We start from the raw sequence: 14,456 nt of genomic DNA, 5'->3' as shown, positions 1-14,456 counted from the left end.
TAAGTGTTGTGTCCCTTTAACAAAAAGCCTGGTAACTCAGGTAAATGTTATTATAAATTTTAAAGTGCAGGTTTTCCATAGAACAAAAAAAAAAAGTTGTGTGTAGTTTAGAAATCCTATTCTTAAAAAAACATAATTTATGCTTACCTGATAAATTCCTTTCTTCTGTAGTGTGATCAGTCCACGGGTCATCATTACTTGTGGGATATTAACTGCTCCCCTACAGGAAGTGCAAGAGGATTCACCCAGCAGAGTTGCTATATAGCTCCTCCCCTCTACGTCACCTCCAGTCATTCGACCAAGGACCAACGAGAAAGGAGAAGCCAAGGGTGTAGTGGTGACTGGAGTATAATTTAAAAAATATTTACCTGCCTTAAAAAACAGGGCGGGCCGTGGACTGATCACACTACAGAAGAAAGGAATTTATCAGGTAAGCATAAATTATGTTTTCTTCTGTTAAGTGTGATCAGTCCACGGGTCATCATTACTTGTGGGATACCAATACCAAAGCAAAAGTACACGGATGACGGGAGGGATAGGCAGGCTCTTTATACAGAAGGAACCACTGCCTGAAGAACCTTTCTCCCAAAAATAGCCTCCGAGGAAGCAAAAGTGTCAAATTTGTAAAATTTGGAAAAAGTATGAAGCGAAGACCAAGTTGCAGCCTTGCAAATCTGTTCAACAGAGGCCTCATTCTGAAAGGCCCAAGTGGAAGCCACAGCTCTAGTGGAATGAGCTGTAATTCTTTCAGGAGGCTGCTGTCCAGCAGTCTCATAAGCTAAACGAATTATGCTACGAAGCCAAAAAGAGAGAGAGGTAGCAGAAGCTTTTTGACCTCTCCTCTGACCAGAGTAAACGACAAACAGGGAAGACGTTTGTCGAAAATCTTTAGTTGCCTGTAAATAAAATTTAAGGGCACGAACTACATCCAGATTGTGCAAAAGACGTTCCTTCCTCGAAGAAGGATTTGGGCACAAGGATGGAACAACAATCTCCTGATTGATATTCCTGTTAGTGACTACCTTAGGTAAGAACCCAGGTTTAGTACGCAGAACTACCTTATCCGAGTGAAAAATCAAATAAGGAGAATCACAATGTAAGGCTGATAACTCAGAGACTCTTCAAGCCGAGGAAATAGCCATTAAAAATAGAACTTTCCAAGATAACAACTTTATATCAATGGAATGAAGGGGTTCAAACGGAACACCCTGTAAAACGTTAAGAACAAGGTTTAAACTCCATGGTGGAGCCACAGCTTTAAACACAGGTTTAATCCTGGCCAAAGCCTGACAAAAAGCCTGAACGTCTGGAACTTCTGACAGACGCTTGTGTAACAGAATGGACAGAGCTGAGATCTGTCCTTTAAGGAACTAGCGGATAACCCCTTTTCTAAACCTTCTTGTAGAAAAGACAATATCCTAGGAATCCTAACCTTACTCCAAGAGTAACCTTTGGATTCGCACCAATATAGGTATTACGCCATATTTTATGGTAAATCTTTCTGGTAACAGGCTTCCTAGCCTGTATTAAGGTATCAATAACTGACTCAGAAAAACCACGCTTTGATAAGATCAAACGTTCAATTTCCAAGCAGTCAGCTTCAGAGAAGTTAGATTTTGATGTTTGAAAAGACCCTGAATCAGAAGGTCCTGTCTCAGAGGTAACGACCAAGGTGGACAGAATGACATGTCCACCAGATCTGTATACCAAGTCCTGCGTGGCCATGCAGGCGCTATTAGAATCACTGATGCTTTCTCCTGTTTGATTCTGGCAATCAATCGAGGAAGCATCGGGAAAGGTGGAAACACATAAGCCATCCTGAAGGTCCATGGTGCTGTCAAGGCATCTATCAGGACCGCTCCCGGATCCCTGGATCTGGACCCGTAGCGCGGAAGCTTGGCGTTCTGTCGAGACGCCATGAGATCTATCTCTGGTTTGCCCCAACGTCGAAGTATTTGGGCAAAGACCTCTGGATGAAGTTCCCACTCCCCCGGATGAAAAGTCTGACGACTTAAGAAATCCGCCTCCCAGTTCTCCACTCCCGGGATGTGGATTGCAGACAGGTGGCAAGAGTGAGACTCTGCCCAGCGAATTATCTTCGATCCTTCCATCATTGCTAGGGAGCTTCTTGTCCCTCCCTGATGGTTGATATAAGCTACAGTCGTGATGTTGTCCGACTGGAACCTGATGAACCCCCGAGTTGTTAACTGGGGCCAAGCCAGAAGAGCATTGAGGACTGCTCTCAATTCCAGAATGTTTATTGGAAGAAGACTCTCCAGCAGAAAAAAATACACAAATAAACGTTTTTTTATATCACAGTCAATACAATCAGCACAGCTCTGCTGTAATGATTACTTCCCTCAAAAAAGGCTTTGGAGATCCCTGAACTCTGTAGAGATGAACCGGATCATGCAGGAAGAAAATGAACCTCTGACTGAGTTTTTCTGATGCTTAGAAAAAGCGCCAAAAATCGCCCCTCCCCCACACACATAACAGTGAGAGGGATCAGTGAACTGCTCTAATTTAAATCAAAACTATTGCCAAGTGGAAAAATAGTGCCCAAAACATTTTTTCACCCAGTACCTCAGAGAAAAAAACGTTTTTACATGCCAGCAAAAAAACGTTTTACCTCAATAATTAATTGTCATTTAAAACCTATTGCAAGTCCCTGCAAAATAGGTTAAGACTATGTATACAGTTTAAAAGCCAGAGAAGTACCATTTCCCAGAAAACTGAAGTGTAAAATATACATACATGACAGCCTGATATCAGCTACATCTACTGCATTCAAGGCTGAGTTTACATTATAACGGTATGGCAGGATTTTCTCATCAATTCCATGTCAGAAAATAATAAACTGCTACATACCTCTTTGCAGATTAATCTGCCTGCTGTCCCCTGATCTGAAGTTTACCTCTCCTCAGATGGCCGAGAAACAGCAATATGATCTTAACTACTCCGGCTAAAATCATAGAAAAACTCAGGTAGATTCTTCTTCAAATTCTACCAGAGAAGGAATAACACACTCCGGTGCTATTATAAAATAACAAACTTTTGATTGAAGATATAAAAAACTAAATATATCACCATAGTCCTCTCACACATCCTATCTAGTCGTTGGGTGCAAGAGAATGACTGGAGGTGACGTAGAGGGGAGGAGCTATATAGCAACTCTGCTGGGTGAATCCTCTTGCACTTCCTGTAGGGGAGCAGTTAATATCCCACAAGTAATGATGACCCCGTGGACTGATCACACTTAACAGAAGAAATATATTGTAATGTAAAATGTTCTCAATTTTAATGTGTTCCAAACAGGAACAAACTACAGGGGGTGCAGAGGGCGCAATTGCGACTGGGCCCCAAGGGTGGGGGCCCAGCTTAAAAAAAAAAAAATTATTATTTTTTTTTACAATAAAAAATTGTTGACCTGCCACTGCCTGCACTGATATCATGTGAGTGTGACATGATGCTTCACTAGTGTCTCTAACTACAGGGGTTAGTGTTTCTGTTTTACCCATTGGTGTTTATGTATGTGTGTGTGTATGTATGTATGTATGTGACTGTGTGTGTATTTATGCATTTATGTGTGTGTGTGTGTGTGTGTATGTATGTATGTATATATATGTGACTGTGTGTATTTATGCATGTATGTGTGTTTGTGGAACCAGCAAATTACAGACCTTGTTACTACAGCATGGGGGTGCGGGGTAAACAGTGTCAGTCTATACAGTACCACTATATACAGTACGGGGGGGCTGGACCATGTCACAGACTACTGTGGTCACTTTATAAAGTACTGGGACGGGTAGGGTCAGGCCAGCCATCTCACCGGCAGATTACAGACTGTGTCACTGACTCACTGTATACAGTACTGGTGGGTTAAACAGTGTCACTATATACAGTAATAGGGGGTCAGACCATCTCACAGACTGTGGGCACAGGGTACCTCCTTTTGTAGACATGTAATCTGATTCACTTTTTTTTCTGTGTTAAATGTAAAAAAATATATATATTTTTTTTTGGGAGGGGGGCCTTCTTAGATTCTTGCATCTGGGCCCAGTGGTTTCTAGTTACGCCTCTGGTTTCAAATGATCCATTTTACCTGCTGGAGATTATTAAACTGGGAATAAAAAGCAGCCCTGAACAAAATATTTAGTTGGGAACATAGCAGAGTGTCACACAGGGGGTGATTTTGCTGGGCAGGGAAAGGTGCAGAAGGCTTCATGCAACTTTTTCAGCCTTAGAACACTTTTTTTTTTTTAAGGGGACTTTAGTTTTAGGACAGGCATAACTGGGGGGGTATTTTGGTAGTACTTTTTTTTTTAAATTTTGTGCAATTTTAGTGTTTGTTAGTTTGTGTAACTTATGGGGGCGTTAGGTAGTTAAGAAGTATAGGGCTAGTTTGCGTTAGGGGGTGTGGCGGTTTAGGGTTTAATAGGTTACAGGTGTTTGCATTGGGAGTTGTGGCATTTTAGGGGTTAATAGGTTAGGGGGTGTTTGCGTTGGGGGGTTGTGACAGTTTAGGGGTTAGTAGGTTAGGGGGTGTTTGCTATGGAAGTTATGACAGTATAGGTGTTAAGTAGTGCAGGGGTAGATTGCAGTGTTTTTTTTGGCAGTACAGGGGCTAATAGGTTGGGAAGTTTATTGTGGTGGGCTATTGGCTGTTTAGGGGTTAATAGGTAAGGAAGTTTATTAAGGTGGGCTTTTGGTGGTTTAGGGATTAAGTAGTGTAGGGTTAGTTTGTGGTGGTGGGTTATGTCGGTTTAGGGGTACATATTTATTTTTATTAGCTTTGGTGCTATATATTTTAAAAAAAAAAAACTTTACTTTAAATTGTCAATGTCAGTGCCGATACGGCTTGGAATCAGGGCCTAAGAGAGACCCATTACGTAACAGCAATACAAGTAAGTGGTGACTCAGAACAAGAGTCCCGATTCACTGTACAGTATATTGTATAGCTGCATTGCTTACAAGTTTCCATTTGCAGGGGGGGAATTATGTGGAGCTCACTTTGCCAATTACGTATAGATTGGATGGGACTACTACACTACAAAAGAAAAGAAAGGTGAGGGGGAAACATTCAAACTGGGAATAGTTAAACTTATTTTATATTAAAATAACCATTCTGCAAAAAAAAAGAAAAAATTAAATTTGTTTTGCCATTGTGCAGAAAAGTAACTATTTAAGGTGCACAGTAGAAATCGTTGTAAACTGCAGTGCACATCAAAAGAGCACTGTGAAAATCATATTTATAATATGAAATTCAAAAAATGTTATTTTCCTTATTGTAAAATGAGTTTCCTGCCTCTGCAATAGGACTCAGCAGGGACATTCCATGGGCATAGCTGAAATTTCTCTGCCAAGTGTGTGGGGTGTTCTGTAAACATTTTTCCCATGCAAATCCAATGTGTTTGTTGCAAACTAAAATGTGGCAAGGTTGTTGCCAAAATACGCAAAATATTCATAACAAAACACATGTAAGTAACTATACACTGAAAGCACAGCAGTGTGATTTGTATTGGGTGCAGGATTTTATTTTCAAACTGTGTCCTCTGTTCCCTAATAACTTTGCTCTCCCCAGTAAAGTTTTACATTTCCAGCAAGCTCTATTAGTTTCTATGGGAGAAATCTCGCTATTTGCATATACAGACCCTTTTTTGTTCTCTCCACATCTGACCCTGAAAAAGTTTTAATAATCATACCCTTAGTTTTCATGGGATCCTTTTTTGTCCTTTTAATTAAAGGGCCACTGTAAGTAAATATTTTCTATGCCTGTTACTAACTAACTACCCCAAATACGCTTTTTATCAATAGCATTTCATTAACATATCTCTACCGTATATCAGAAATATTGTCTGCAAATTTAATTGTTTTCCAAACCCACTCCGTGGGTATCCTTTGCTCTGTACCAATCCGTTTACAATACCTAGGTTTCAAAATGGCGATTTAAACACAAAGTTATTGGTTTAAGTATTTTGAACATGCAGTGCTGAAAATAGTGGGCAGGATAACGTGACATCATCAGTGAATAAAAGATATAACTTTTAGAACGTTATGAAACTTCGTTTTGGAGAAAATATAGGTCAGTAGGTTTTAATTAATGTTTATTAACTTTAATAGTTAGTTGTTTAGCTTAAAAATTATAACAGAAAGTAATCCTTTAATTCTCTAGTTCTGCTTAATAACTTAAACCTTGTGTGAATATCACAAGATAAGTTAAAGGGACAGTAAAGTAATAATTAGACATTAATGATTTAGACAGAGCATACAATTTTTAACAACTTTCCAATTTATGTTACCTTTGCTGAAAGGTTTATCTAGGTAAGCTCAGGAGCAGTAAAGAACCTAGTTCTAGTTGCTGATTGGTGGCTGCATATATATGTACCGATTGTCATTGGTTCACCAAATTGTTCAGTTAGAAACCAGTAGTACACTGCTGCTCCTTCAACAAATGATACCAAAAGAATTAAGCAAATTTGATAATAGCAGGAAAACTGGAAAGTTGTTTAAAATTGTATGCTATCTAAATCATGAAAAACATTTTTTAGGTTTCATGTCCCTTTAAAGGGACAGTCTACACCAGAATTGTTATTGTTTTAAAAGATAGATAATCCCTTTATTGCCCATTCCCCAGTTTTGCATAACCAACACAGTTATAATAATATACTTTTTGCCTCTGTGATTAACTTGTATCTAAACCTCTGCAGACTGCCCCTTTATTTCAGTTCTTTTGACAGACTTGCAATTTAACCAATCAGTGTCTGCTCCCAGATTACTTCACGTGCACGAGCACAGTGTTATCTATATGAAATATGTGAACTAACACCCTCTAGTGGTGAAAAACTGTTAAAATGCAATCTGAAAAGAGGTGGTCTTCAAGGTCTAAGAAATTAGCATATGAACCTCCCAGGTTAAGCTTTCAACTAAGAATACCAAGAGAACAAAGCAAAATTGGTGATAAAAGTAAATTGGAAAATTGTTTAAAATTACATGCTCTATCTGAATCATAAAAGTTTATTTTGGCCTAGACTATCCCTTTAATATAATTAAAAAAACAATAAGCATAAAAAAAACTTTCAAATGGTGATTTTGAGTTCCATATTCTAGTGTTTAGGACAAATATATCAAATGTACATTTGTCAGTACAGGGTTGCGGTGAAGAAATGGTTATAAACTGTGAGGTTCCATAACTTGTAAATTCAAAATCTTGTACCCACCATTATTGTTCCTCCAGTTTGCGTCCTTAAGGGTTTAAGTACATTCCTTTGAACAAGAAAGTTAGGAAGCAGGAAAAGGGGGTCGGTATCTCTGTGATGGTAGCTACCACATAAGACCACTGGGGAGAGAAAGAAAGAAGCACATTTCATAGTTATTAAGCCATAGAATTAATATAAGACCACAAAACAAATTTCTCTTTTTTAAGACACGATGAGTCCATGGACCATCTTTAATTACTATGGGATATTCACCTCCTGGTCAGCAGAAGGAAGCAAAGAGCACCACAGCAGAGCTGTTAAATAGCTCCTCCCTTCCCTCCCACTCCAGTCATTCTCTTTGCCTACGTTAGTGATATGAAGAAGTAAAGTGAGGTGTTAGTATAGATTCTTCGATCAAGAGTTTTTTATTTTAAAAAGTAGTGCATGATGGTACTGCTTTCTTCTAGGGTGTAGTTGTAGTCCATATCAGTCTCTTAGAAGAGCTTTGGTGGCTTTAGAGCAATGGGAACTTGTGGGACACTCACTGTGCCTCCCATATTTCTTGCTGCCCTATATCATTCAGTCTGAGGTAGTCGTTAACTCAGCTTTATATTCTCCTCAGGTTGATGTGAGGGATAGGACCTCTCAAACCTGAGAGCTGCCTTGCTGCCAGGCAGGAGTGCTGCCTTGTAAGTGCTGCCTTGTATTTCTGGGGGAAAAGGAGCTCAGACTTTAATTATAGTAAAAGGCACAAATGAGCATAAGGGACTCTGTGGGATTAGAGCCCTTTATGTTGGGACATTAGGATAATTTATTAAATAAGGGTATTGAGGCAGTGTACAATGTCATCCGCAGTTTATAGGCACTGGGGCTGGAGAACTGTAGCGCTTTAGTTACAAGCTTGCACTAATGGCTCTGGTGGTTCAATAAGGTTTGGCCGTCATTAGAATGAACGGCATAGGTAACGCCCATGATGGGCGGTCCTTCCGGTTCTGTTGCGCACCACTGTATCGCTTCAGTCATATTTTAGTGCGTCATGAGAGGAGCCGGTCTGGTCTGGGGTTGCATGTTTTAATAAGGCATGTTGCTAGGGCAGTCTGGTGTTTTACTTTTTTTGCTCACTGTTCACGGATCGTTAAAAAAAAGAGACATTCACAAGGCAGACAAAACGGATCGTTAGAAGCAGTCATCTAGCGATCTTCTGTCAGGTAGGAGCACTTCAGCAGAGGCTAAGGTGCAGAGGTATTTTATTCTTATTAACAGTTCAGAAAGAACTTTTATTATTCTGACAGGCTACATTACAGAAACGAAACTGTTTTAAATTTAAAGAAACAGTAACGGTTTTCCATTGCTATTATTGCAAATATTTTTTTATAAATTGTGTTGGTCATTTTATAAATTGTGAATTAACATGGATCAGGAGGACTTGCAGAGTGTTACCTGCTCTTTATGTTTTGACGCCAATGTGGAACCACCAATCCCTTTTTGTCCTTCATGTATTGCAAGGACTTTGACTTATAGGGATAAGATATTTTCTGAGCCAGTTTCCTCTAAGGCAGATGTTGTCCAAGAGTCTACTGATGAGGGTCAATGTATGCCGCAGTTTTCTCCCCAAACGTCCCAAATTATACCGCCCTCACAAGCAGTGCCCTGCGGTTCAGCTGTAGTCCCTTCTGGGATTTTGTTACAAGACATAGCTTCCCTCATGTCTTCCACTATTTCTGGTGCTCTGTCTGCCTTTCCAATGTGGCAGGGCAATCGTAAGAGGAAAGCTTCGGGCGCAATTGTTGCAATATCGGAAGCCTCCTCCAAACATCCTGAAGAAGAGGGTACTACAGTACTTTCCGAAGGAGAAGTTTCAGATTCAGAAGTTGCCTCTGACGGACTCAGAAGTGGTATCTTTCAAATTTAAACTTGAGCACCTCCGTCTGTTCTCAGGGAGGTTCTGGTCACCATAAGACGATAGTGACTCCACAATGGTGTTGTCCCTCAAAAGTCTAGTAAGTTGGACAGATATTTTGAAGTCCTTTCTTTCACATATGTATTTCCAGTCCCTAAAAAAAGCTACTGAAATCATTGCTAAGGAGTGGGAGAGACCGGGCATCCCTATTCTCCCTCTCCTATTTTTAAGAAAATGTTTCCAATAGCCGACTCTGTTAAGGAGGTTTGGCAAACTGTTCCTAAGGTAACATAGTAACATAGTAGATAAGGTTGAAAAAAGACTGAAGTCCATCGAGTTTAACTATACAAATCTAAAATACTTACAAAAAGCTCCAGTTAAGCTTAAATAACCCCATTAAAATGTGACCCATTTAATACTAGCAATCATATCCATGAATTTTGTTTATATACAGAAATTTATCCAGACTATTTTTAAATGTATCTATGGTATAGGCATTCACTACCTCCTTTGGTAATGAGTTCCACAATTTTATTGCTCTTACAGTGAAAAAACGTTTTCGTTGCAGGAGATTAAATCTCCTTTCCTCCAAACCTTAAATTATGACCTCTTGTCAGAACCAATTTTCTTGGAATAAAAAGAGCTTCTGCCATCTCTGTATATGGGCCTTGAATATATTTATATAAAGTAATCATGTCACCTCTCAAGCGCCTTTTTTCTAAAGAGAACAGACCCAGTTTGGCTAGCCTCTCCTCATAGGTTAATTTCTCCAATCCCCTTATTAGCTTTGTGGCCCTTCTCTGAACTTTTTCTAGTTCTGCAATATCTTTTTTAGCAATCGGTCCCCAGAACTGCACTCCAAACTCAAGGTGAGGTCTTACCAGGGCTTTATATAATGACAGAATTATGCTTTCCTCCCTTGAATCAATGCCTCTTTTAATACATGCTAGTATCTTATTAGCCTTTGAAGCCGCTGCCCTGCATTGTGCACTCATCTTTAGCTTGTTATCTATTACTACTCCCAAATCCCTTTCCTCCTGTGTTTGGCTAAGTCTTGTCCCATTTAAAAAATACATAGCCTGCTTATTTTTACTTCCAAAATGTAGAACCTTACATTTTTCCGTATTAAATCTCATTTTCCATTCACTTGCCCATAGTTCTAATTTTAGCAAATCCCTTTGCAAAGAGAGTTCATCCTGCTCTGACCTAATGACCTTACTTAACTTAGTATCATCTGCAAAAAATAGAGATGTCGCTATTTAATCCTTGCTCAAGTCATTTTATAAAAATATTAAAAAGAACAGGGCCCAGTACCGATCCCTGGGGGACGCCACTGATTACCTTTGTCCAATCTGAGTATGATCCATTTACTGCTACTCGTTGCTCCCTATCTTTTATCCAGTTATTTATCCATGAGCTAACATTTTCAGCTATTCCCAGTCCCTTAATTTTGTGCATTAATCTCTCATGTGGCACTGTATCAAATGCCTTTGCAAAATCTAAGTATATCACATCAACTGATTCCCCTTTATCTATATTTTTACTTACTTCCTCGTAGAATCTAATTAGATTAGTTTGACATGATCTATTTCTCCTAAAGCCATGCTGATTAGAACTCATAATCTTGTTTACACGAATTGCTCATCAATATAATCCCTTATAATCCCTTCAAATATCTTCCCACTATTGATGTCAGACTAACTGGTCTATAGCTTCCTGGATCATCCCTGCTTCCCTTTTTGAAGAGTGGCACCACATCAGCTTTACGCCAATCCTGGGGTACCATGCCTGAGGATAATGAGTCTTGAAAAATTAAGAGTAAAGGTTTGTCTATAACAGTGCTAAGTTCACTTAACACCCTTGGGTGTATTCCATCTGGGCCTGGAGTTTTATTTACCTTAATATTTTTTAGTTTTTTCCTGATATCCTCTAAACAAAACCCAGTTAGTGGTATGGACTGGCATGTTCTATTCTGTTCCAAAGTATCATTTCAATGGTTCCTCTCTTGTGTATACTGAAGAAAAAAACTGGTTTAGTACCTCAGCCTTTTCCCTGTCATTATTTATCATGCTACCCTCCACACATTTTAATGTACCTATATTATCCTTCTTAGATTTTTTGCTATTTAGTACTTAAAGAACCTTTTAGGGTTAGACTTAGAATCCTTTGACAATTAATTTTTCATTTTCAATTTTGGCTAATTTGATTGCTGTTTTGCATGCTTTGTTACATTCCTTATAAATATTGTATGCCGGGTCTGTACTATTTTCTTTTAATAATTTAAATGCCCTACGTTTTTTCCTAATTTCTTTTAACACATTTTTATTTAGCCATAACGGCTTATTTTTTTTATTTTTATTTTTATAACCATATGGTATGTATTGATATGTATATTTATTTAACAAATTTTTAAATATTATCCATTTATCCTCTGTATTTTTATTAGAAAATACATTGTCCCAATTTATATTATTTAATGATTTCCTTAAATCGTTGAATTTTGCTTTCTTGAAATTAAAAGTCTTAGTTAAGCCTTTAAAACACTGCATATGAAAGAGATTTCAAATGTGACCATGTTATGATCACTGTTACCCAAATGTCTTTAACTTCTATGTTTGATATTATATCTGTATTGTTTGATAGCACTAAATCCAATATAGCTTTACTCCTAGTTGGCTCCTCTATTAATTGTGACAAGAAGTTATCCCTGAGAACATTTAAAAATCTATCCCCCTTAGCTGAATTACTAGTTTCATTGGCCCAGTTTATATCAGGGTAGTTTAAAATCTCCATAATTACAGCACTGTTATTAGCAGCCTTACCTATTTGGATAAGTAGTTGAGTTTCCTCTGGGTCACTAATGTTGGGAGGCTTGTAGCATGTTCCTAGTAATAATTTTTTAGGATTTTTCCCCCCACTCTTTATTTCAACCCACAGGGTCTCTACATTGTCACTTGTATCATAAATATCTTCCCTTATTGTAGGTTTAAGGTCAGGTTTAATATACATGCAGATTCCTCCACCCCTTTATTATTCCTGTCCCTCCTAATTAATGTATACCCCTCTAAGTTAACTGCCAGGTCATGTGAATCATCCCACCAAGTTTCAGTTATACTGATAACATCATAGTCCTCTTCTGCAACTAAGAGCGTCAGCTCCCCCATTTTACCTGTCATGCTTCTTGCATTTGTTGTCATACATTTAATTTTCATGTGCTTTCTGCTGCTACTTGGTGTACTTTCCTCTATACTTTCTAATGTGACATTTCTTAAGTCATCCCTTCCTTGAGATATTAATGGAGTGACATATTCAGACACTGATCTCTCTGTTCTATTTTGTTCAAATTGACCCTCCCCCCCTTTGCCTAGTTTAAAAGGTTCTCTAAACGTGCTACCATCCTTTCCCCCAACACACCTGCACCCATGTCATTCAGGTGCAATCCATCCTTACTGTACAATTTGTACCCTAGTGAAAAATCAGCCCAGTGTTCTAAAAAGTCAAACCCCTCATTTTTACACCATGTTTTTAGCCATGAATTAACAGACCTTAGCTCCTTCTGCCTTACTGAGTTAACACACGGCACTGGTAATATCTCAGAAAATATTACTTTGGATGTCCTTGCTTTAAGCTTGCTACCTAACTCCCTGAAGTCATTTTTTAGGACTCTCCATCTCCCACTGATTTCTTCATTAGTACCAATATGCACCATGACTGCAGGATCAGACCCGCATCCCTCTAACAATCTATCAATACGCTCCACAATATGCCTAACACGAGCCCCTGGAAGACAGCAAACTGTTCTATGTAAAGGGTCTGGATGACAAATTACCCTATCAACCTTCCTTATAATAGAGTCTCCTACCACCAACATCTGCCTCTGGCCCTGACTTGTATGCCCCTCTTCCATGACTGAAGGACTGCCCTCCATAGTATGCTCCTCTTCCACAGCTAAAGGACTGTTCACTATACTAGACAACACGGCCCTCTCTGACACTGCCACCCCTGAACTGATATCCCCAACATCTTCACTTAATCTTGCAAATCTATTGTGGTGTACCAGCTCAGAACTGGCCTGTCTCTTCCGCTTACTTCGCCCTCTAACTGTGACCCAGCTACATCCTGGAGTCTCCTCATCTGAATCCTCCCCATTCCCACTGCTGGAACCATTAACAACCAGCTCAGTCCTATCCATTTCCCTTTCAAGTGTCTGAATTTCATGTAGTGTTGCAATTCGTTCCTCCAGATCCCCAATACGAGTTTCTAAAGAGACAATATGCTCGCACTTGCCACAAACATATAATCCCAGAAGCGGCTGCTCCAGTGATGCAAACATGTGGCAAGCTGTACACTGAATGAGATTCTCACACATTCTTAATAAAAGGTTTAACTTAAAAGTATAAAATAAATATATTTCCCCTTGGTTACCCCAAAACCTTGTTTGCCTAACTACCTTGGTTAGCTAACTATTATACTTAAACAGACAATGTTACTTTAACAGAGAATCAATACAGCAAGCCTAAAAGAGCAAGCTCACAGAGTAAATGTGCTAAATTTATAGGCTTCCAAGGCCCAAACAGGTGAAAATAATCCCACCCCTAATTACCCACACAGACAGAAAAACAAAAAAAAATGGAATGCTAGAAATAAAGTTATTTAGTTATTTCCTTTTTTTAAAATAAAAATGCAACCCTTGCAAAGCAAATAATTTAGAAAATAGCTTGGTTAGCTATTATACTTAAACAGACAATGTTACTTTAACAGAGAATCAATACAGCAAGCCTAAAAGAGCAAGCTCACAGAGTAAATGTGCTAAATTTATAGGCTTCCAAGGCCTTCCAAGGTAGAAGGAGCTGTCTCTACTTTACCTAAAAGAGCTACTATTCCCATAGAGGATAGTTGTGCTTTCAAATACCCGATGGATAAGAAGTTAGAGGGGTTAATCAAGAAGATTTATGTACACCAGGGTCTGCAGTGGCAACCGGCTGTGTGCATTGCCACCATCACTAGTGCTGCGGCATATTGGTTTGATGCTCTGTCTGAGGCTTTCAGGACTGAGACTTCTTTGGATGAGATCCAAGATAGGATAAAAGCTCTTAAGCTAGCTAATGCCTTTATTTTGGACGCTTCCCTTCAAGTTATCAAATTGGGAGCGAAGATATCTAGTTTCTCTATTTTAGCCCGCAGAGCCTTATGGTTAAAACCTTGGTCTGTGTATGTGTCATCCAAGTCTAAACTTCTAGCTATTCATTACAAGGGGAAGACTTTGTTCGGACCTGATCTGAAGGAGATTATTTCTGATATTACGGGAGGTAAGGGTCATCTTCTCCCGCAAGACAAGAGAAATAAACAAAAAGGACGTC

The 14,456-nt window shown here is 39.0% G+C and overlaps 1 protein-coding gene across 1 annotated transcript in view; it reads right to left on the bottom strand.

Moving 5' to 3' along the window:
- HDAC11 (histone deacetylase 11) overlaps positions 1-14,456 on the bottom strand; it is a 178,994-nt gene that overhangs the window by 117,897 nt on the left and 46,641 nt on the right. Inside the window, 2 exon segments of the mRNA XM_053689395.1 lie at positions 7,218-7,298; positions 7,301-7,336. Of these exon segments, the coding sequence (XP_053545370.1) occupies positions 7,218-7,298; positions 7,301-7,336 (117 nt within the window).

Source organism: Bombina bombina, chromosome 7 (assembly GCF_027579735.1).
Source record: "Bombina bombina isolate aBomBom1 chromosome 7, aBomBom1.pri, whole genome shotgun sequence".
Lineage (NCBI taxonomy): Eukaryota > Metazoa > Chordata > Amphibia > Anura > Bombinatoridae > Bombina > Bombina bombina.
This window is presented reverse-complemented; position numbering and strand designations above follow the sequence as displayed.